The 25859-nt window shown below is 35.3% G+C and overlaps 1 protein-coding gene across 1 annotated transcript in view; it reads right to left on the bottom strand.

Annotated features, from left to right (window-relative positions):
- The window catches only part of MED13L (mediator complex subunit 13L), a 332646-nt gene that overhangs the window by 177771 nt on the left and 129016 nt on the right, over positions 1–25859 (bottom strand). Inside the window, exon 3 of the mRNA XM_053586925.1 lies at positions 712–796. Coding sequence (XP_053442900.1) covers positions 712–796 — 85 coding nt within the window. The remainder of the gene's footprint in view (positions 1–711; positions 797–25859) is intronic.

Below are 25859 nucleotides of genomic sequence, written 5' to 3' on the forward strand. Positions count from 1 at the left end.
AGACACTGGCATCAAGTGCCTCCTGCTATGATACACTGGGGAACAAGAGCACTTCTATGGTATTCCTACTTAAAACATAACCTAACTTAAGCATGGGGAAACTACTTCAAATTTAAGGACCAACATATGGCTTGAACTCATCAAAATGTCAGTGGCAAGAAAGAAAATGAAAAGCTCAGGAACCACCCTGGATTTGAAGAGACATGAAAACTAAATATAATATATAATCATGGATTAGATCTTAAAAGGTTAAGCTATAATGGATGTACAATTAGAACAAGTGACAACATGTGAACTGAACTACAGATTAGACAATAGCATTTTATCAACATTAAATTTCCTAATTTTCATGATGGTACTGTGCTTATATGAGAACATATCCTTATCCTTAGGAAATATATACCTAAATTCTCAGGGGTGAAAAGGAGCATCAATCATGACCCTACAAATGGGTCAGGGAATAAATTTAAAAAAAAAAAAAAAAAGAACACACATGAAAGGCATGGGGATGTGGGATCACTATTCTCAAAATTTCTCTAAATTTGAAATTACACACGTATCAATTAAAGAACAAGATTTATGCAATTTAATTTTCATGCTAACAGTAACCCTTTTATGTGGAAAGTTTCTGAAAATTACAGGACGTTCTCTGAGTATCTAGCAACGTACTTGTGTGCCTCAAAACTACTGCCATGCTGTTCCTTCTCTTACCTTTCTAACAGATTGTGGATCGCTTTGAAGAGCAGCGTCCTACATTCATAGGAAAGGCCATTTTCCCAGAGTCCTTCTTCCACAACTGAAAAAAAATAAGAAAAAAGAAAAAAAAAGAACCAGTAAAAAGGACATCCAAATAAAAATAAAGAAACTTTTAAAACATTGTTCTAAAGCAAAGTTAATGAGTTAATTTAAATAACTTAATCTCACACTGAGACATAGAATGGAAACTAAATACTTGCCCAAAGTTATAAAATACTTGTGTACAAAAGGAAGTTATGTGATGTGCTTTGCTTTTAAAGTCTTTGAACTATGAGGCATAACCCAGCACTCCTCCCATACAGGTCTTTCCAGTCTGCTTTTTCAAAGTTTAAAATAATTTAATCTTTCTAATATTGTCACAAAAGCTAATTTTGTTAAAGGTCTATAATGCCATAAGTTAATACCAAGGTTAGGCTATGTGTTTGTGGAGGAAAAATCAAGAGTGTCAGGATTACATATTTCTTGGCATCTTCTGAAAGTCATATTTGGATGTACTTCACATTGAATACTGTAAGTAACGCAACCAAACATTTTAGGGCTACATTATTATGAATGTAAATGCTAAAAATTATTTTTACAAAACTACCCAAATTAGTATTAATTTTTATGATAATTTTCCTATCTTCCTTCACAAAGACATAAATTAATATAAAGTTTGTAACAAATTAATAGAAAACAGGGGAGTAGTAAAGCAAAAACAAATCATACTACTTTAAGGTCTTGTGCAAGGAAGATAAACTAAAACTTACAAAAAAACAGAAAAGTGTAAATTATCTTATATGTTAAGCAAAATTTTAACTATAAGTCAGTAGAGGTAACTGTAAAAGTATAGAGTGTTTGGATTTCATATGAATTTAAATTTTCTAAGTCTTACTTAACTGTACTAAAAAATTCAGAGCAGTTAATAACTTACCATGAAAAAAAAAAGTTAGAAATCAACAACTGTGATGAAGGATTAGCCACTCAAAAGCTACAAATTAATTTGCTAACCTTTTTAATTTACTATAAATAGCAAATATATTTGTCAAAAAGAACATAAACCAAACCATCCTTTCTTTTACTCCATCTTCAGAATTTCCAGAAATGCAAGAGCAATGTATATTTCGAAGAATCTCTAAAATTCCAAAATAGGTTAAATTTACAAAGGCACATTTGAAATATAATAACAGATATTTGGTCAACACTACCTGGCCAATATTTCTTTACTGTGTTATATCTCAAGGACCAGGCTAGAAACTAGGAATGCTCTCTTTAAAGGTAATGGAAACACATTTGAAGACCACTGAAGGGCAAAAACTATTTTGAATACTTTGCTGAACTGCTACTAAGCATAAAATGTCTTATATTTTAAAATAACAATAAAATAATTTATAGACAAGGATGGCTTTCTATCCGGAAAACGGAATAGTGCTAAGCTTTGATCTAAGCACTATATTATATAAATGGAGAGATAAGGTTACTCACCACACAAGACAGAGTACAAGACAATCTGCCATTTACTTTAGCCACCTAGCAGCACTGGGCTTCCTCCTTATCCTTGGAAACTGCCTATTGCCTGTATCATCGTGTCCCTAATGGAAACCAAAAATAATGATTCTCTTTTCCATCCTCTCCTATAATGTGGGCAAGGATATATACACTAAACCCCACTAGATGCTCTAGGCCCACACACTCAATGCTGAATCCAGGAACACAGGAGAGAGTGGGTGGAAAGATCTTTCTGTCAGCACTATAAGTAGAGGCTGCAAGATCAAGTTTCCGGTGCTAAAGTCACAAAGGTCCCATATGCTAATCTAGTGCTTCGTGGTAGATGGCAATAGTTTTCTCACTAAACCAATTCTGCAGTGACAATGCTAAAATTGCCAAATAGTTCTGTCAATAATCAATATTCTTTTAATCAACTCCTTTTTTTAGTCTGTAACTAAGAACTCTAACCAACAGAGACAGAAATCTCCATTTTTTTTTTTTTTTTTTTTTTTTTTTTGTAGAGACAGAGTCTCACTTTATGGCCCTCGGTAGAGTGCCGTGGCGTCACACAGCTCACAGCAACCTCCAAATCCTGGGCTTAAGCGATTCTCTTGCCTCAGCCTCCCAAGTAGCTGGGACTACAGGCGCCCGCCACAACGCTCGGCTATTCTTTGGTTGCAGTTTTGGCCGGGGCCGGGTTTGAACCCGCCACCCTCAGTATATGGGGCCAGCGCCTTACCAACTGAGCCACAGGCGCCACCCGAAATCTCCATTTTATAAACAAGAAAATTAACACATGAAAAACCTCAAGAAACTTCTCCATTGTCACAAAACTAGTAAGTCCAAGAATGTATAGTCAATCTTAGCTACAGTCAACAGTCCAAAAGGATCAAATATACTTTCTACCTACTTTTATAAATAAAAAATATTATTACATTAATTGCACTCAAGGGGAAGCAACTTATTTTCACAGCTACAAGTGACAACTTTTTAGATATTCAGGAACATTTATTGAGTTTATCCGATTGTGGACACAAACATTTTAAATTTCATTGAAATTAGCTTCAATATAAAAATCTCCTTATGTCCAATTAAGAGAATTAGTATACAGATGTGATTCGAGTCCAAATTTTCTGACACCATGTCCTTTCTACCTCTATATACCATACTTCTCCATAAGTTTATTGTTACACAAACCCAGTCACTCATGCAACAATGAAGTGAAATATCCTTCTGGTTTCCAAATTTGCACTTAAAATTACTGTTTTTAAAAGAGCTGCAAGTAACTTTTTCAAAAGCCAAACATAATTCAAATTGTTTCCGCAGGTGGCCCCTCTTAGCTCAGTGGGTAGGGCACCAGCGATGTACACCAATGCAGGCAGGTTTGAGCCCAGCCCAGGCCTGCTAAACAATGACAACTACAACTGAAAAATAGCTAGGCATTGTGGCGACACTCGGGAGGCTGAGGCAAGAGAATTGCTTAAGCTAAGAGTTAGAGGTTGCCGTGAGCTGTAACGCCACAGCACTCTACCAAGGGCAACAAAATGAGACTCTGTCTCAAAAAAAAAAAAAAAAAAAAATTGCTTCAGCAATCTAACTGTACACTCCATGACAAAACTACATTTTAGGTTTTTAAAATTAATGAGATGCTTTACCATTTAATTCTACTTTTCAAGGTAGACTAAGAAGAGAAGGCAACTGCCAAAATGTCTAAAGAGATCTAAAGGTACTGGACCCTATCTTTATGAAACCTACAATCTCTCCAGGGTATGCTATTTCCACCTTTAAAAAAAAAAAAAAGAGGGCGGCGCCTGTGGCTCAAAGGAGTAGGGCACTGGCCTCATATACCGGAGGTGGCAGGTTCAAACCCGGCCCTGGCCAAAAATTGCAAAAAAAAAAAGACATCCTTTTCAATTCTTTTGCTCTTTCAAGTTTCAACTTAAATAAATATTAATTCCTCCAGAATATAAAATAGCAGTAAGATTATCTATATAGACTATAGAAATCTAATTATGTATAATGGAGTAATTTTTCTAAAATTTTGTTAGTCTCAGGAGAGAAAGAAGAAATATAAAATGTGTGTACAGTAAATGAGTGGCAAGAATCAGCCAAAACAATTTATTAATTAATTTTCCTGGTGTTATTTTGTATATTCTAGCCAGATGAAGAAAAATTACACTAAATACAACCATAGCTGCCTATTTGCAAAGAAAATCTATTTTGACACTAAAGTTATTTCATTTACGTTGTAAAAGCTATAATCAGAATGTGTTTAAACTGTTGTTCTTAAACATTAATATAGTAATTCTCAAAATCAAATATTTAAGCTCCAAAAGTACTATATAAATTTTTATACAGAAAAAGGGAGTATTTATTAAAGGAAACTTTAAATAGCTGTAATTAAGCTTAGTGCCAAATAATTTTTCAAAGTCCTCACAAATTGTAACAGAACTTCTTTAAACTTTGCAAAACATGGCTCCTTGCAGAATTAATAAGCTTCTTTGAAAGAAAAACCATATAAAAGGTTCAGGAGGGAAAAAGTCAATATGGCAACATATCAAAGCAGCATACACTTCAATGATTTCGTGTTTCCCAGCAGAGATCTTGGAAAGATATCCCTTCCAATTCCACAAACACAACTGACATACTTTACTTGAAGAGGAAGAAATGGAGGGAGGAAGAACGAAATACAGTAGGGAGGAGCATAAAGATTATGAACCCTTGAAGAAATTCAAGCTCATGCTTTTAGAATTCAGGTCACCCTGCCTTACACAGTTTAAAAGTAGAATTACTTTCAAAGAATACATATTTCCTCTGAGCTATGATACTTATTTCCTTTTAATGTATGATATTGCAGCAACAGCTGAAATGAACATCTAGACATCAAAAACACTTCTTACTCCCACCTACTGCTTTTTTACCTCAGGCATCAAAACTAATGAAACCTATTATCCAGAACATTGAATTCAGCAACCACATTGGCCAGGGCAAATATTGGAGGGAGGAGGGGCACTTTTAGGGATGGCACTCCTTATTCAGCCATTAAAATCACTGAAAATCAGATTTGGCTCCTAACTCCAGAAATACAAGCAGATTAAAGCAAGGAACCCGAAAAAGAAGGTTCCCAGTTAGATTTCTGTGACAAACTGCTAAAGATAACACGGCTCTGAATCAAGGGTTTGTAATTTGCCCAATGCCTTTGTTTTTAACCTTTATTTTGAACACATATAAAACACACTGTAGCTTTATATGGGGAGAATATTTGCATTGTTAAATCTACTTCATAAGAACTACAATAAAGCAGACATTATATAGAAACCATTTATCAATTTAATTACATGGATTGTATCAAATGAAATAATACTTTAAATATAAATAGATAAATGTGTTAAGATTTTAATGTATCTGCCTTCTTAAAAATTAACTTACAAAAAATTACATAATAAAGTAGCATAATGCAACATTATCTCTGCAACACAGCATTATACCCCCCCAAAATCCAATTATATGCACCTATATAACACCACTGACTGATCACAGTTACATTGCCTGCAATTGCTTTGTAAAATCTACATTTGAAGTCATTAATAACTAAACAAATTTATTATTTATATCAATAGAGGTCTGATTTCTTTAATTGCTTGTGGGTGTAGAATATTTGGTATCACTTAACAAATCAATATTGGAAATAGATTTTAACCTTCCCAATGTCAATTCATCAATCAAAAAAGAATAAGGGATGGGGAGTTATATCAAAATGCTCCACGTTCTGACCTATTTACTGCTTTAAATGATTACAAATAGTGATAATATTTGGCAGACAGAAGCACAATTCTAACTCAAAATTTGAACAGCATAATGTCTTCCTATGGAATCTCTAACAGCATGGGTTCTCTGGCAGTTCCAAGATAACCAGAATTTTAATGATGGCTTCTACACAGCATTGTAGCAGTTGAGACATGACCCAAGTTAGCATTTCAATGGATCACGAGAGTCCATGTAAAGCCAGTAAACTTTAAATTGAAGGAGATCATAAAACTAAATTTCTAGATAAATTGTTATCAGTCTTTCAAAAGGCAACTTTTTACATAAAACAGGCTATGATGTTACTTTAATAGCTACACACTGCAAAAGAAATCTTGCACAATGGCTGTTAATAACTTCTAAAAACCAAATTTGCCCCCCTTTGCTACTTTTATCACAGATTTTTAAATAAGCATTGCTGTTTTACCCCCAAAACTATTAATATGCTCTTAATTAACATGCTCTGAAATGCATTAACAAATAAGTGTCTAGAAACACAACCATCAAAATTAACGTTATCTTTGATCGCTGGGGTAAGTTTTCTTCTTTGCCTCTTTGTGTTTTTTCCAGACTTTCTTCAGTAAACGTGCACTCCTTTTATAAGCAAACATCATGTTTGCAAGAAAATTTTAAAATAAGGCAACTTCTCTAAAAACAAGGCTACAATGTTCAGAAATTACAAGGATGATGACATTTTTAAAACCAGAATCATCACATGAAAAAATTAAATTTCAAGAAGGAAAACCACAAGTGTGATTCGGTTAGAGCATATATAGTTCAATCAATGCTACAAACACATTTTATAAACTTTCTCTAGAACAATGATTTTCATAAAGATGACTCAACTACTGATTTCAACATTGGAAAGCAGTAAAAATTTTAAATATTTCCTTCCACTCTTCAAACACAACCTGATTTGAAACAAACACACCAGCTTGCCACTAAAATTCTAATAGGGCAAGTCCCCAAATTGCCTTTTACACTAAAGCACAAACAGTTGTCTGTCACTGCTATTACTGTGAGTAATCCTTGCAGCTGTAACTGTTTGAAATGCAGCTGTCTTGTTGGCGTTCTCTCCCCACCCCCACTCATCCAGCATTTCTGTCCTTGCTACAATAATCTTAAAGAGCATTTTACAGGAGGCTTAGCCCTGGCTGAGGGCACTCTGCGGCGTGACCGAGAGAACATGGAAACACGATTCATTAGACACGCCTGGAGTGATAACAATGGTGTTGCTACTTACTGCCTTTCATTTCATACATCAGGCTGAGACTAATGCATTCTCGTTACACAACAAGCACATTTATAGACAGGAAAAAACTGTAATCACCTTTGATTAAGAGACAGCGTATTTTTCCTATATGAGCCGCCAGCCATACTGACATAGTAATTATTTTTTAACTGACAGGTTAAAACAGCAAATGTAGCAAAAATCTGCTCATCTGCTGAGAGGAGGGTAAGAGAGAAAGAGAGGGAGGGAGAGAGAGGGAGGGAAAGGGAGAAAGAAAGGGAAGGAGAGGAGAGAGGGGGAGAGGGGAGAGAAAGAAAGGGGAGAGGGAAGGAGAGAGACTAACCACTGTGAAGAAGGTTCCATTAGAACATGTTCAGTGCCATCTCCTTGAGACCTCAGGAGTACCTTGGCTTGTATTTCAGTTGGACCGTCTACAGCAAATAAGAGACCCTTATAAAGCCAATTCATTCCATATAACCAATTCTTTGGAAGCCAAAATAACAGATTTTTTTGGTTATTTTAACATTATTACTGACCTTTTCTACGTCTTTTATCACAGCACTTCAAAATTCAACAGATGTATTAATCCCCTTGTCTTTTTCCTTCATCTTACTCTTACTACAAAATAACTTGTTTTCCTTTATATAAAACTGTAAGACAGAAAAACTACTTTCTGTTGTAGCAGTTTTGGAAAACGTAACTTTGATTAAACAGGAATGTGGAATAATTATGTCAGTCTTATCATTTCATTCAATGTCCATCAATCACAGCACCTGGTGAAGGTTTGCGCTGTAAACATAAAAGCCCTAATTTAAATTTTAAAAAGTCATAAAGCCACATTATACTGACAATATGCAAAGTCGATTTTCTTATACAACTTTAAGAGGTGAATTACCTCCCTACATGCTTGCACAATTGCAGTCTTCTATTGGTTTATGTATATGTGTTGTTGGGTTGCAGTTTATGGAGAGTTTAAGAGGTGACAGCAAAGAAAAGTATTTGCCAGGAATTCAATGATTATAGTTAAGCCAAAATATTGAAAAGTATTTTTTCAAGATTAGCAGATTCTGTATAATGAAGCAATGTTAAGAGACTGAATGGTTAGTCTCTTTTTTAGGCTTTCTATAACATGATTGTATTTTACAGTAAGAATGTACCACAAAACTAAAAAAACAATTTGCATATGAGAAAATTTGTTAAAACAGAAAAGAAACAAAAATAAGCAAAAAATGAAAAAAGTTAAGTCTTGTTTACAAAACCATGAAATCTAAAATAGCTTTTTAAAAAAATGGTTGCATAGACTGATGCTGTGGCACATGACATGTACTCCCAGCAACACCAGAGGCTGGGGCAGGAAGAACCCTTGAGCCCAGGTATTCAAGGCTTAGCCCTGGCAACACACGATGCTGTCTCAAAAAAATAATAAAAAAAAAAAAAAGAAAGAAAGAAAGACTATATAGAATGAACAAATTTTTGTAAAACAGCAAGATTCTTGAGCAATTTTAAATACTGGGTTATTATAAAGTTTTATGACCTATACTACCACGACAAGTTAGAAACTAGAAAATATGCTGCCTTTCTCTAATGCAGTGATTGTCAATCATTTCCAATAATTAAATTATTTTAGAAACGTGTTCAAAGCACAGAAAGTATATTCATTTTTCATTCTTTTTTGAGCAACATAATTTTTAACTATAGGCTCAAGTGTGCTGTGAGATAAAGAGCTGAAAAACACTGCTTTTATGTGTTTTAGAGATAAACCATTGAACTCTAATACACATTTAAACATAGTGTGTTTTGAAGAGAAGTCTAATGTATACCATACTTTATTAGAATTACACAAGCTTAAAATTTTTATCATGTGAATTCAAATAACTAAGTCTTATAACAAAGGATAGCATCTATATAATTTCCACTCTATAAGTGATAAGTGCCCAACCCACATCATCTTTAGTCTTTTCCTTCCAAACTGATCAAATTATTTGTACACACTTTTCCTGCCAGTCTTCCGGTTGGAAAAGACATAATTAATCAATATAAAACATGTCACCACAAGCACAGAAGTTTTTTAATTAAAAAAATCAGTTTGAATGTACTCTTAGTGATCAGAATATTTTTACTTTAATGGATGACTACTTCCATTACATTAATCTGGTTCTTAACAGAATCACAAATTATTACTCTTCACTTTTAAAAGCCAGAATATATAATTATCCCATCATATCTTCAAAATTAATTTAGGATTTTTAATGCAAAAACAACCTGTTAGAAAGCAATGAAGTTTCCCCAAAACCTTAAGCTGAAACATATCTAGGGAAAAGCTATCTTTATCCAAAACATAGTAAGCTATGAAGTTTTCAACTCATAAGCAAAAAATTTATAATGAACTAAATAATCCAACACTGGAAACATTTTACTTCATGTAGGTGTTTCAACTACAAAATTCTAAGCATTAACAATTCTATATGAAAACTCCAAGAACTTTAGGAAATAAAGACCAGCTATTTACACAGTGGTGTGAATAAGTTCAATACCATGTTATTTCTAAAACTGGCTAGAACGGCATTGTATAGGAGGGTTAGGTGTCCCAGTTATTTTGGATTGGGCACAGTCGGGGGGAGGGCAGTCCTGAGGAGCTTCAATAACACATTCAGTGGGTAGTGGTTTTTTTCCCTGGTCTGTGGAGTGCTACAGTCCTGTAGAAGAACCCCATCGAGCTCCTTTGGTCTTTTTCCACTGGCACATCTCAACCTGCATAGCTGCAGTTTTATCCAGTTAGAATTTTATCCATTATAAATTATGAAGTTCTACGAAGAGTTCATTTGAAAAGGTAAATAAATACAAAGTTTGCAAAGAGGACAGAACCTGCAAACCACTAGAAATGTCAAACGAATAAACAGGACCAAAAACCCAGAACGTCTGGGCCACTGAGCAATGCTAACACTTCGCTGGTTCTGCTGCTTCTTTTGTAGTTATCTCTACTTTCTTTGAGAGATTGTTTCCAGCTTTCAAATCGAATGATTCTAACAAGTTGTACTAGAATGTGGGAAAACCTTCCAAAATATATTCTGAGGATTTTAAATGTTTATGGAGTCAAGTCTTAGCCAGCCCACTCCTTTTCATCACAAAACTCAGAATCCAAACCAACACTAGAGTAAAGCATTATGGACTAAATCAGCTTTTGATAAGCTAGCCTTGGAATCTAATGTCTATAGTTAAGTTTTTCAAGGGAAAAAAAAGGATTTTTCAAATATTCTCTTTAAAATTACCAGTGCTTGACTATAATACTACTTCTTCTTTCCATAATTTAAAAACTCGCTATTATAAAGTATTACATAACAACTGAAAGTTGCTTTAATTAGCATTTACCACTTAACAGGAAAGAAGAGTGTTTCTATACTGATGGAGGCCTCAAGAAGTTTTGGGGTTGCCTGAATATTGCTTGAGATATATAACAAACACTGGATGCTTGTTATATAATAATCCATTTATTTACATGCAATTTTCTGTTTATTATAACTTGAGATTCATAATTTTTTCAACTATTTCAAAAACAAAGAAAATATATGCTCTCTCTATATAGATATATGTATATATTTTTTAAATAGTCTCACTCTGTTGTCATAGGCTAGAGTACTATGGTGTCAGCGTAGCTCACAGCAACCTCAAACGACTGGGCTCAAGCAATCCTCCTGTCTTAGCCTCCCCAGTAGCTGGTACTACCGGCACTCAAAAATGAGTCACCTGGCTAATTTTTCCATTTTTTGTGGAGATAAGGTCTCACTCTTGCTCAGGCTAGTCTCCAACTCGTGTACTCAAGTAGTCCTCCCACCTTGGCCTCCCAAAGTGTTAGGATTACAGGCATGAACCACCAAACTCAGCCTCAAAGAACACATACTGAATAATATGAAGTTAAAAGTTAAGTTGTACATACACTATGCTCATAACTTTTATGATGTTTGAATATTGATAATAAACAATTATTATTCTATAAATTTTTTCCCAAACTTCTTATATCAAATTTTAAATATAAGTACATGTAAATAGTCCTTAAAACAACAACAAATACTTACAGCAATTCAGGTAATAAAAAACCTAAAGAAGAAATGTAGTAAACATGAAATAGATGTTATTTGTACAGAAGATATACTGATACTCTATATAAAGTACAGATATGGGCTCTTCATTTCTTTTAAAATTCAGCGTAATCAAAAAGGAAAGCTTTTCACCCTAGACTCCCTGCTTTCCCTCATTTTCTATAAGAATCAACGTGATTTTTTTCAAACCTTAAATCACTTTGTAGCATCCTTTGCTTAAAACCTTGACAGCTTTACATGGCATTAATAATCTATTTAATGCTCTTTACCATACCTGATCTCACCTCTATCTACTTCTTCCATTTCCCACTCAGTTTCAACAACACTGGCCTTCTGTCTGTTTCTCTAACAAAGTGAGCTTGGGGCCTCTGCCATTCTCATTCTGGTGTCCGGCTGGCTCAATCCCAGCTCAGGTTCCTCCAAGAGGTTTTCCCTACCTAGCCCCCTTATCCACAGTAGCCCCTTCCCAGTCACTCACTTTCCTATTAACTGCTGTATAGCACACAACCATATGAAACTATTCATTTATTTATTGCTTGTCTTCTCTCCCACACAGAAGCATTATCAGCACTACATGAACAAGGGCAATGTCAATCCTTGTGTATTTACTATAACTGCACAGAATCTTCCACAAGGAAAAATACTGTGACCCTGAGTAAATGCTCAGGGTGGAGTAAAATTCAACCTACCACGAAAAACAATTTCATATTATTCAATTTTTAAGACAAGGCAATTATACATTACATGGCAGCAAAGTATAAGATTCTAAGGATTTTTTACCATGCAAAATAGCAAAAGACGCTTTCATAAAAGGCTTAGCTTTTCTCCTACTGATGATTTAAGGATCTTATTAAACGCTTGATAACTAACAAGATTAGAATGACTACTATAAATTATTCTTAAGCAGGAGAAACATTAAAATACAATAATGACAACTATCAAAATTTCAAGCAGTTACTGTCATAAAGGGAGTCCAAGAGTCTAGTGTGTTAAAATTAGACAACTTTAATTGGAGCAGTGCCTGTGGCTCAAAGGGGTAGGGCGCCAGCCCTATATGCTGGAGGTGACAGGTTCAAACCCAGCCCCGACCAAGAATTGCAAATAATAATAATAATAAATAGACAACTTTATTAAACTTCTTTCCCAATAAGAAACATTTAGAAACATAATTATTAACTCTTCATCCTCTTTTCTATGCACAGTTGATTCTATTGTCAACTCTATAGGCTATTATAGAGGCTACTGGTAAGGTCTACTTTATCACTATAAATTCACAATGTCCTCTCAGTCATGTTTATATCTGGAACATATACTGATGTAGCTGCATGTCAACAAGAATATGTTACTTCTTCCATTCTATTAGGTACAGTGACCCAAAAGTGTCTATGTATTTGTGATAAACCACAACTACAAAAGTCTGGCAACCTTTTATTATCTCTTGGGGGGACTGAAAAAGAATTTGGGCTATAAAAACCTTTTAACGGAATTTTTAATAATTTTATATGATTTTTCTTCCTGAAAAGTCAGTTTTGAATTAATTATTCTCAAATATCCTGGCTTAATCATCTATGCCAACTTTTTATGATTCTTTCACAACAATTTATAAAAATAAATGTATTGTTTTTAATGAAATATAACTTATAGACATGTGGTTCATTTGTAAATTCTTAATTTAACATAAAATACTAAAAGGATTTATTGTATCTATTTGGACATAACCCAAATATTATACTACCTCTAAAGTCACATTTTCAGCAGAGCTACTTAAAAATGAAGGTGAAGAGAAGAAACTGAAATACAATGGTTCTTTTAAATCAACTAGACAACTATTCACTATTCATATTCATTTTGTATCCTTCAGTCTAGAAAAAGCAAGGCCCTTTTAATTTTCAATTAGTCATACACTGTCCTGTTTAATTTTGTTTTAACCATTTTGCCCTTTTGGAGGTGAACTTAAATTAAATCAAAGACACATAATACACAGACAGTAATTTGGAAGTGGATTTTTGCCTACCCAAACCAGACATTACGCCCTGCCAAGGGAGAAACTTGTATAAATAAGACTATTCACAAGATAGAAATGATCAGCACATACCCATTTACCTCCAGGGTAGTCACCAAAACATCAAAGTGCCATTAAGCACAGCGTCAATGCTTTTGTCTACAAAGATCTTAGAGACTCTGTAAGAGCCCTTGGTATCATAAACCTTTATGACTTTCCAGGAAACCAACAGGTTTCTTAAACTCACAAGAAGCTGCCTAAACATTTCTTATTAACTATGAAAATCACATTCTCCTTCTTTGAAAGTGATCATACTTGTATAAATGTAAGAAGGAAAAAAAAAAACTGGGCCACGCTGGAATAACATTAAAACATTTTATACTTGCTTTACTTTAGCTCAGGTTAAGAAAAACTATTTTAAAAATAACACTCTCCAGATTGTGCAGTTTCAATTTTCCACTGCTCATTTTCTATGACAATCTGACCAAGAATTCCCTACTACCACCACCACCACCCCAGGAGCGGGAAGGAGGGAAATGATACCCTGAAACCTCATTCTCAGTAAAATGAATATCTTTATTAACATGTCTAGTTTTTCTGAAAATATTAATGAAAAGGTAACGATATCATAAATTGAAAGGCTGTTTTAGAAATGAGCAAGTCAAGCTTGTCAAAAGGCCAGAAAGGACTTTCTGGAAAGAATGATAAGCATCTTGGAATCTCACTACTTCTCTCACACACTGTGCTCCAATCTGCAGCCTTTTCCCTCTGAGCCAATGCACTTGATGGGTGTGATAACAGATGGATCATTGTATCTGCCAACTTCCTGTGATGTACTCTATGGGGACTGATAATTTAGTGACTACAGAAGTCCTACAACAGACAATGCAAGTGATACTGGCATTCAATAAGTAGTTGCATGCAGTCCTTTGACAGTCAGTTGATGTTGAATATATGTGGATTATAGTACAATATAAGCCCTGCAAGTTTCTAAGCCACTTTTAACTTTAAAACTGAGCAAACTAAGAACAAAAAGAAACAAGTATATTTTATATTCAAGTGGTATTTTTCACTTAAATACGCATGAAAAATACATATTATTCAAAGGTCTCATTGAAGAGCCAATGACAGGTTAGGAAAGCACATGTACATAGGAAAAGGTATATCCCATTGTGGCCTTGGTTTTCAAGTTTCACAATCTAGGCAACATGAACAATTAGGATCAAATAATTCTTTGTTGTAGGGAGTAATCTTGTTCACTATAAGGTGTTTAGCAGCATGCCTGGATTCTACCTATAATAAATGCCAACAGCACCCCCAAGCCCACTCCCTTTTTTTTAACAACCAAAAAAATGTCTCCAGACATTGCCAAATGTTCCCCTGTATAGGGCAAAATCATGCTGGCTGAAAACCACTGGAGAAGAGAGTCTGAAGTTCTACTCTTTCTAGTATTTATTTCGGAGAGGAGTAAATTATAAGCGGAGTAAATTATTTTTATTGATAGAAAGTATATGCAAAATAACCAAATATAATCTATAATGTATGTATCAGCTAAGCATGTATTACCAAAATGAAAAAAAGCTATCCATAGATCTGCTGGGTGAATCATTCACCAAGTTATATATGGAATTGGAAAGGCAACTTTATTAACTACCATATGTTTACCTTCTTGAATGCTTACATTCTTGTATGCTCACCTCTCTTTGCAAAGAGAAAAAAATTCATAGCTCGGCCACAATATTATGTACAATTGATACTGATGATACTTTCTTCATAAATCCTCATCAAATAAACTCAGCACTATGTTGAGTACCAATTTACAGAACTGTCAGATTTAACAGATGGTTAGAAATGAAACTTCTCTAGGTTTTAGGTTCTGGTTAAAAAAGAATCTTCACATTTATGCATATACATATATGTGTGTGTGCATGTATACATTCAAAACCCCAACGTAATCACATTTTAGAAATATCAGTACCAAATTAAATATTGCTGTTATTTAACTAGTGCAACCCAAGATTCTGCCAAATGTACTCAAGTTACTGGGGAGAACATTGGTTTCTCATTTTTGTAGTAACTCTACTGTAATCTTATTCTCTAAGCCTAAAGCAACACAATATCTCTTTCAAAACACTGTTTTAGAATACTACACAATACTAGCGTTTGGAGTAAATGTCCTGTAATTAAACTAAGTATGCTACTTTTACTTGAAAATGTAGTTTCTTGGTGTTTTCTTTTTGTGTGTTTGTTTTTGCAATTTCACTATTTGCCAATCCTAAAACACAAGGTGCAGAGAAGGAGGAAAATAGACTAATTGGGGGAATGAACTCAACATCACCTGCTACTTAGTTGAAATTCTTTTGCTGGGAAAAAATAAAATTACAAGTTCTTAAAAACCGTAAGTTAGGGCTCGGCACCCGTAGCTCAGTGAGTAGGGCACTGGCCACATACACCGAGGCTGGCGGGTTCAAGCCCAGCCTGGGCCTGCTAAACAACAATGATAACTGTAACCAAAAAATAGCCGGGCATTGTGGCAGGAACCTGTAGTCCCAGCTACTCAGGAGGCTGAGGCAAGAGAATCGCTTAAGTCCGAGAGTTTGCGGTTGCTGTGAACTGTGACAACTCTAGCAAGGGCGACAAAAAAAAAAAAGTTAGTTTGATTTACTAGTGATAATACAGGCATAAAGAGAAGAATTCCTCTCGTTGCCAACAGCACTTGCACAAACATGATGAACATTCCTAATACCCACCAGACTTTCTGTAAGAAGGCAATCACCAACCAACGCCACAAGAAGGGCAAGGATTCTCTGTATGCCCAGAGAAAGCAGCATTATGACAGGAAGCTGAGTAGAGTGGCTATGGTGGACAAACTAAGTCAATTTTCTGGAAAAAGGCTAAAACTACAAAGAAGATTGTGCTGAAGCATGAGTATATCAAACACAACTATAGATCTGAGAGAATGCTGACTATTAAGAGAGAAGCAAGCGTTTTGAGTGGGAAGTAATAGGAAGACAAAGGTCCAAGTGATCTAGTTCTAAACGTCTTCAATTATGAAAACACTGAAATCTTATGGTTATGTTCACTTAAAAAAAAAAAAAAAACCTCATATTTTGGTAGAAGGAGCATAAGTGAAGGGGCCCGATTTCCCCAACTAGCAGAGGCCATTTACACTACTGAACAAAACCAGAACCAATTTCTGGCAGGCTCCCAGTTTGTTGTCTCCTTCTTCCCACATCTCTGGTTCTTTTTTACCACAGGAGCACCCTTTATTTTCAAATTTATAGGATACACAACAAGACATAGTACTTTACCCTGCAACACTTCCCCTGTCGGTTGACATTGCCTGAAAATCCAATATTGAGCTTTCTTCTCTCATCTGTTCCTAAGGTAAGGGCTCAATCTAAATAAAAGTACAAATAAAAACTCCTAACAATCTGGAAACTACCTATGCCTAAAGAAGAGCTAGACCCAGTATGACCACAGACCAGGCTGCACTACAACTCCTGGCTCTGTTCAAAAAATAACTTAATTAGCTCTGGGACCATGGTAACTAATGTGAGGCCCCTGGGTATATAGACAAGCCCTTGAGGCCACAGTTCACTCAGTTTGCCAAACTGTATTTTCCAAAGAAAGCTGCCACAATATATCCCATCTATCTGTCTTACAACATGACACTGTAACTCTTCCCATCAAGTGGTTGGAGTCTATGCCCCTTTCCCTGAATGTGAGTGGCTTTTTAATAACAAAAACAAAACAAAACAAAAAATGGCCAAAGTGACACTATGCGAGTCTCCAAGTTTAGAGATTAAGAAACTGACAGTCCCCACACCCTAACTTGAGAGACTCATTTTTGCAACCCAACCACCATGCTACAAAGAAACCTAGTCCATATAGAGAGGCCACATGTGGTTATTCTGACCAAGTGTCTCAGCAACATCCCAGCCAATAGTTAGCATAAGGCACCTTCAGAGGAGATAAGGCCCCAGGCACGGAAATCACTCTAGTCTTGGAGTCTTTCCAGGGGACCCCTCAGACACCCTGGAGCACCCTGTCATGTCCCTGTCATGTCTCATCTGAAGTTCTGACCCACAGTGTGCGTAGACATACTAAACTGGTTTTGCTGCCAAAATTTTGATATTAGATAACACATATCCAGTGCAACCACTGTCTCAGGCAGAGTAGATTTACATTTTCATTCACAAAAACAAAATGATTATAGTACTTTACAGTACTTTTGTAATAACATAATCTAGATCAGTGGTTCTCAACCTGTGGGTCGTGACTGGGGGTCGAACAATCCTTTCACAGGGGTCACCTAAATACATCCTACATATCAGATATTTACATTACGATTCATAACAGGAGCAAAATTACAGTTATGAAGTAGCAACAAAATCATAATTAAAGGGTCATAGCATTAGGAAGGTTGAGAACCACTGATCTAGATGATCATCCCCATCACTGGGTGACAAATCATTAATGCAGAAATAGTATGTTGACAGAAAAATGAATTTTAAAGATTTGAGAAATATTATGATATAATAGAAAGGACAGGGTGGTACCTATGGCTCAAAGGAGTAGGGTGGCCAGCCCCATATACTGGAGGTGGCGGGTTCAAACCCAGCCCCAGCCAAAAACTGAAAAAAAAAAAAAAAAGGACAGTAGGATGGTCTTAACTCTTAACACAAACTAGCTATGTGGCTTTTAATTCATATATTTATCTATTCAGCAAGTATTTACTGATTGCCTAAGATGTGTTAGGCACTACTCTAGTGGCTGAAAATGCAGCAGTGAACAAAACAGGTTTTTCACAAAACTTTCATTTTAGTTGAGTCAGATAATAACAATTTTATTTACATAAAATGATTTCAACCCATATTAAACGCTATGAAGACACTAAAACATAAAGGAAAGTCAATGGAGGTAAGATTTGTATGCTACTTTAGATAAAGCAGTTTTAAAATAAGACCCCAAATTCTTGGCACTCCTCTCATTAAGAGCTGGGGCCTGGATCTCCTTCCCTTGAAAACACGGCAATTTTGATTGTTCAACCAAGGAGTAGGATGAAAGTGATACTGCATAATCTCTAAGGCTAGTTAGAAAGGCTATGCAGCTCTTATCACATTCACTGCAACACTAGCTCTGAAAGTTATTTTTGCAGTTAAGTATGACTACTCGGAGGCCATTGTGCTAAAAGGAAGCACAGAGGCCCCCGTGGCTCAACAATCCTAGCTCATCCCAGAGCTCAAATGAGTCTGACATGAGTAAAAAAAGCCCACAGATTTGAGTACCCAGCCATTCAATTGTCCTATTTTCCCATCCAAAAGCTCAGACATGGTTCAGAGACAAATCGTATTTATTATGCCCTTTCCAAATTCTTGACTTAAAGAAACTGTGAACATAAAATGGCTGTAATTTTATAGGGCCAAAAGTGGGGTGGTTTGTTGCACAGCTATGGATAACTGGAGAATGTGGTAAGGAAAGACCACTATAAAGAAGTAGCATTTGTTCTAAGACCTAATGTTATCAAACAGCCAGGTTCATGAGGATGTGAGGGAAAAGCTATCCAGAAAAGAAGAGCAAATATAACTCTGTAAAGCAGGAAAGAACTTGGTGGTATAAGATAACTAAATTGGATGTACAAAGGCTAGGTAATGCAGAGTTCTGCAAACCTCAATGAGTTATTCAGAAATTATGTTCAATATATGAAGATAACAATATAGTTAAGTAAGGCAGTTTTTCAAAGATCCCTTTGGCTGTTGTGTATTTCTGATGCTAAATGAGAAAACTGAAATAAATGCTATGGGTTTCTTAGATCTACTATGCAAATAATCAGTGTTTCCCAAGTGGTGCTCTAGAAAATCCTTATGCTCTGTACAATGTATTTATTTGATATTTCCACAAAATGAAGTAATCTTTTGAAACTAATGCTTATTTTGTGTTTATCAGAATGACCTCCTCGTAACTGAACACCACTACACAATTTTAAAACCTGTGTTTACGTGTTCCTGCTCAAAAGCTAATGAGAAAAGAACACAGACACTTTCACTCTCACACACGCACACACACACAAATGATGCATTCTCACCAAATGAGGGCCAAATGATGTTACAATAAGCCATGCTAAAGAAAGTTTTCTAGCAGTTTAAACAGGAAGAAATGGTGGAAGAATTGAGTCATCACACCATCTACAGAATAGGCAAGCCTAAATTAAACAGATCTGTTTCCAAGCAGACCTTACCAAATTTGTGCTATGAGCACAAACTTACATTCAAGTAAACATCAAGTGACATGCTATGTTCTTAATCTGTATCCTAATCAGTTACATAGTTTTGACTACATTTAACCTATAAAACTCGCAGTTTTATAATTACATAGTCGCTATAGGCATAGTGGTATCCAATTCGCTAAAGTCAAAATATAAAATGTTTTCATTAATGATAGTGAATATAAATTGGTGACCTTCACAACATCATATAGTATGTTTCATGCACACATTCATGAATAGCTGATTTTTCTGAATAAACAAGATCCCAACTGACCCATATGATCTATATTAACATAGAGACAACAGAGGTGAATCATCAACAAAAATTTAAAAATCAGAAGTTATTTTAAAATAATTCTGTGTTTTAAGGAACAGTTTCTTCTTCCAATTTTGTCTTTACTTGACTAAACCCTTTTCATTCCTCAAAATCTAATTCAAGTACCATTTCCCTATATGAGTATCTCAGGCCACTACAGCCCAAACTGCTTCAAACATTCCTACACATGCTGCTTGACCCTGTTAGCTATTTTGTGCATGTGTCTTCGTGGCTAAGACAGATGATGATGTGATAATGAAAGTGTTGATTGTGGTATGCTAAAGATAAAGGCAGTATCAATTACTAATAATTTATGTTCCAGTGACAAAATTCACTCTCCATAATACTCTTTAAGAGGTAGATAAATATAATCACCACTTTATAGATAAGGAAATTGAGGTAACAGAACTATGTAATGTTCTCAAGTCCACTAAGAGGTAGAACTGTAACATTCTAGTAGTCTGTTCTACAACATTCCTATTAATCAAAGCATGGGTCTTTAAAACCAAGGGGATTTCAGAATTACAGTAGGTATTAAAGCTAGATAAAAATTCTTGGGAATCCCAAATTACATTAATATCACAGAGAGATGGGATTGAGAATCTATTAACAAGCCTCACAAGTATACTTTTACATTCACTAAAGATTAAAATAGGTTGTACTCAGTGCTTTTTTGCTTCCATCCAGATTTACAGTATTTCTGAGAATATGGTCAATTTATACAGCACTTCCTTGCCTAAATAACATATTATTGTACTTTCAAAGGAATAAGAGCTCAATGGGTGATGGTATCACACCGTTATACTGACATAAATAAAAATAAACCATTATTTAAATTCTGTATTTGTTAAAAATCTAGAAAAGTCTAATTATACCACAAAATAAATTTTATAGAACATAGTGCCATTCTTTAGGTATACCTAGACTTATCTACCTTATTTTAAAAATTATTAATTTCTATGGTTTTCAAGGAATTTTTAAGTATCAAGATTTTTTATTGTTAGGTTCAGAGACTGGAGTACAGGATAGATAGAGAAGGATGATAATAACATTGAAAGCTATAAAGAAAATGAAAGAACCAAAGACCTCTTGGGGTGGTCCCAGGAATTCTCTCTCAAAGTTCTTTTCTACACAAGAACAACGGAGATAGAGCTCAAAGGATCACTAAGCCATAGCATCTTTTTACTGGTTCCATCTAAATCTAGAGTTTTATGATTCAGTGAGATGAGTGGAGAGTTAAGCTACTTTCTTCCCAGGGACATTTGTTTACGGCCATCAGGACAAATCCAGGGAAGCTCAATTAACTCATCTCTGAGATTATAGTCAACTCATAATTCCTCAAAAAAACATCTCCAACAGCATGACCTACAGAAAATTCCAAGCAAAGGTTAGCTGCTGGCAGTAAAACATATGAATGCTGTATTCTGCAGCATTTTTTTGCTTTATTTTCTTTATCCAATAGATTCTAAGGTACTCCTGGAGTTCAAAGTATATTAAGATTAAAAAAAAAAAAAATCTCTGAGTTAAGGTATTTTCTTTAGGGCGGTGCCTGTGGCTCAGTGGGTAGGGCACCAGCCCCATATACCGAGGGTGGCAGGTTTGAACGCGGCCCCAGCCAAACTGCAACAAAAAAATAGCTGGGCATTGTGGTGGGCACCTGTAGTCCCAGCTACTGGGGAGGCTGAGGCAAGAGAATTAAGCCCAGGAGTAGAAGGTTGCTGTGAGCTGTGATGCCACATTACTCTACCGAAGGCGAGAAAATGAGACTCTGTCTCTAAAAAGAAATATAAGTATTTTCTTTAGTATCTAAAAACAAAGGGAAGAAAAGTGTTTTCAAATCAGGTCACCCTTAAATGCCTATTTGACCAGCAACTGATGAGATTTAAGGTGATTAACACATTTGATAAATGAAGGAGACACCACAAAACCTAACATAGTTGAGATGTTATTTCTAGATTCTCTGAATCCACAATGACTGCACCTTAGTTGCACCAAAAAAGAATGGGTTATAAATGAGACAGTAAGCTGTCATAAGAAAAACATAAATGCAATGATACACGCCAGGCCCTCACACTGTTAACCAAAGGCCCCTGCAATCAAGAATTAGCATAGAGCATGTTTCTCAAGTTTTAATCATGCCAACATTTCAAAGTTTGAAAAAAGTAAACTTTATATAGTATCCTGTATCTTACTGATTGCATAAACTACAAAATAAATCAAGGCGATTCAAAGACAATTGATGAAAACTTGGTAGGTTTGCCAGTTACACTCAGCAGGCAACAACACATCATAATGCAGATTCTTCTTTTTTCAAAGAAGGACATCGCCATCTCTAAAAATGTTGCTTTTCAGAGCTCAGTATTATAATCTCACCAAAGGGTACTAGTTCATACATGAAAAATTGTGTCACCTAACATCAAAGCTCAAATGTTTTGTTATATTTATCATTTTTTAAGATAAATTGACCGTCCCACAGTTCCCATAAAATATTAATCTAAAAAATATGTCCCTAGTCTAATTTTAAACTCAAGCGTAGAGAACACAGCTTTTATCTTTTATTTCATAATGGTACCTAGAAAAAGGTTAATATGCTTGCTGAGTATGCATCAAATATTTGCTAGATACACAGATGACATGAACTATTCCAGTTTCCAAAGGCAGAAAGGACCATTAAAACAATTGTAGGTATATAGTATACTTTCTTTTTATAACTCACCTAGGAACAAAACAATCATGAAAAGAAAAATTTCCATAAAATGAGCAAAATCCCACTCCCCCCCCCTTCTAGCATGCTCTATTCTCATTTTCCTGCCTTATTTTCCTCTAGAGCATTTACCACCATCTGACACACTGAATATTTGTGTTTATCGTCTGTCTCCTCACCCTACCCTCATTAGAACGTAAGTTTAATGAAGGCAAAGATTTGCTTGCTTTGTTTCCCTAGTCCTCCCAACATTCCACGACTGTCTGTTGAATCCATCTTCAGTGTTCATTACTTTGCTTCTTCTAGCAGTGTTTTTTACAGCAGTAGTTGTAAAGTGACAAATGAGTGTATATCCAGCCATATAATATGAAAAGTAGAGACAAGCACTGCCGGATCCTTTCTAGACAGTTCTCATATATATATACACACATATATACAATAGGTAGATGCATGTAAACAAAAATTATTTCATCCTTCATGAAATGTGCTGGTTTTGAGGTGCAATATAGCAGTTACCAGGAAGCATGTTTGAGACAGCAACCATCACATTGAAGCCTAATTGCAAAAACAACCCAGAAATAATAGCAAACAATTACTAAAACTGGTCTAAAACAAATCTTTCAATAAAAATTGGTCATCACTAAAGTTAAATCTCTCCAGAACAGCGACAAGGAACCATTTCAGCACTGACTTACAAACTATTACATTACTAACACTATGTCCTGCAACAACTGAAGTTATTTCAGGGACATTCCTAATTAGATCTGTTCCTATTCCACAGGAAAGTGGCTGAAATGTTACACTCATTGCATTTTCATCTAATTAATTCTTAAATGTTTATCTGTTTTGTTAGACTATAAGTTCTTTATCTATGGGGGCAGCTATGTCTGTTGTCTGGTTTGTTTCTCTCAACTGCCAATTATTTCATTATTTACTATGTGTTATTTTTTCTTCCAAATCTGTCCCCTGCCATTAGAACATAATAATCATGAGAGCAGAGAGACAACAGGGCTGAGCACAACAAATAAGTATGTGTTGAACTGAATTCAACACAGAGATCAAGATGCCAATAAAATTAATCTTCTATCCACAACCTAATTTCAAGACAATTCAGTTTTTATATTAAATAACCATACTAGGAACCTAATATAAAGGCAATTAAATAAGCTTCAATTAATCTGTTAGCATTCTGTATTCAAACCAACATTAAAGCTATGCATAACCAGTTATTATAATTATATAAATGAAGGGCTATAAACATTAGGTGGCAGCAGCAGAACACTGTATTATAATCCTGAAACTGATTTGTTTCATGTATAGAAACCTGACCTAGAAATGAGGTTACACAAATAGCCTCACATATAAAATATACAAAAGGAACTGAAAATACCATAACTAAACATACAAATAAAATTATCCCTTTGTACACAGATTTTTCAAATTATTTTCTATGAGCAAAATAATTGAGCAATATCAAAAAGTGTTGGTGATTCAAATTCCTGCTTTATCTTTACTCTCTCACATCCTACATCCTACAGCCCAAGCTGCCAGCTCTGCCTTCAAAATGTTAACTAGAATGTGACAACTTCTCACTATCCTCACCACATAGTCCCTGGTGGAAGCTGTAAAGAAAGTGAAAGAACCAAAGATCTCTTGGGTGGTCCCTGGAATTCTCTCTCAAAGCTCTTTTCTACACAAGAGCAGCAGAGACAGAGCTCAAATGATCACTAAGCCATAGCGTCTTTTTACTGGTTCCATCTAAATCTAGAGTTTTATGATTCAGTGAGGTAGATGGAGAATTAAGCTATCATTAACCCATCATTAACCTGGTTCATCACAATAGCTTCCTGCCTGCTCTCTCTGGTTCTGCACTGGCCCTTTCACCCCATCCCAACCTAGTCTATTCTCCATGTGGTAACTATAGGGATCCTTGAAATCATTACTTAGCTCACCTCATCCCTCTGCTCTGAACCCTTCCATGGCTTCCCAAATCAGAGAAGAGTTCTCCTGCGGTCTTCAGCACCATTCATGAACACCCTACCCCACCACTTCACTCTCACTACTCTCTCCATACTAACAGGTCCTTCATCAGATCAATCAGCTCCCCTGAATGAGCTCTGCATCTGCTTCTCTCTTCCTAAAATGCTCCTCTGACAAACATACATTCCCAAACTTCGTTCAGGTCTCACCTCCAATGCCACCCAATCAGTTATACTTTCTCTCATCACCCTACATAAAACAGCAACCATCCTCCTTCACTGCTTCATTTTTCTCCACATAACTAATCAGTGTATGACATACTTTATTATTTCATGCATTTGCTTCTTTACTATCTTCTTTACTGGAGCTTAAAATCCACAACCAAGATTTCAGTCTGTTTTCTTCATTGCTTTATTCCCACATCCTTAGTGACGGGGAAATATATGCACTCAAATATTTGTGAGCAAATGATTCCTCTTATAAAATTAAGTTCATGGCACTGTGGCGGGTGTCTATAGTCCCAGCTACTTGAGAGGCTGAGGCAAGAGGATAACTTGAACCCAAGAGTTTGAGGTTGCCGTGAACTATGATGCCCTGGTATTCTACTCACGGTGACAGAGTGAGGTTCAGACTCCAAAAAAAAAAAAAAAAAATTATAAAATAAATAAAAATTAAGTATATGGCAACAGTACAATAGTTATTCCTTGCTCAAGACAAAAGGCTACAATAAAAGTTCAAGACTTTTTATTATTGATTTACTACTTTTAAGTTCAAGTATGCACAATTCATATACATGTGTATAAAAATAAACTGACACTTTTACAATACATACCTTTTTAAGTCAAATGTGTTATAAATAACCATATGTTAGAATTACATTTTTTAAATAAAAAGTATTCGTATTACTCAATGTCTTTGGCTATTAGAATTGCAAGCATCCAAGCTCCTCCTCATATACAAATCCAACAGGTGAATTCAAAATTGCTTGTTACATGTTATCTCGTCTACTGACAAGCTTTGTAAGTTTAGACTCTGCTGGCTTCAGAAAGAGAAAGAATTACAGGTTTGCTCTCAGGCAAATGACTCTATAATTAGTGTTGATTGCTTAATTCTGAACTACAACAGTAGCTAACCACTGATTATGAAATGCCCAGGTTTAGTCTATTTTCTTTACATATTGCAGAATAAACATCTGGGGAGGAGACAGACTACTACAGGACTTCAAAAATACAAT

The sequence above is a fragment of the Nycticebus coucang genome, chromosome 4 (genome assembly GCF_027406575.1).
Source record: "Nycticebus coucang isolate mNycCou1 chromosome 4, mNycCou1.pri, whole genome shotgun sequence".
NCBI classification, from domain to species: domain Eukaryota; kingdom Metazoa; phylum Chordata; class Mammalia; order Primates; family Lorisidae; genus Nycticebus; species Nycticebus coucang.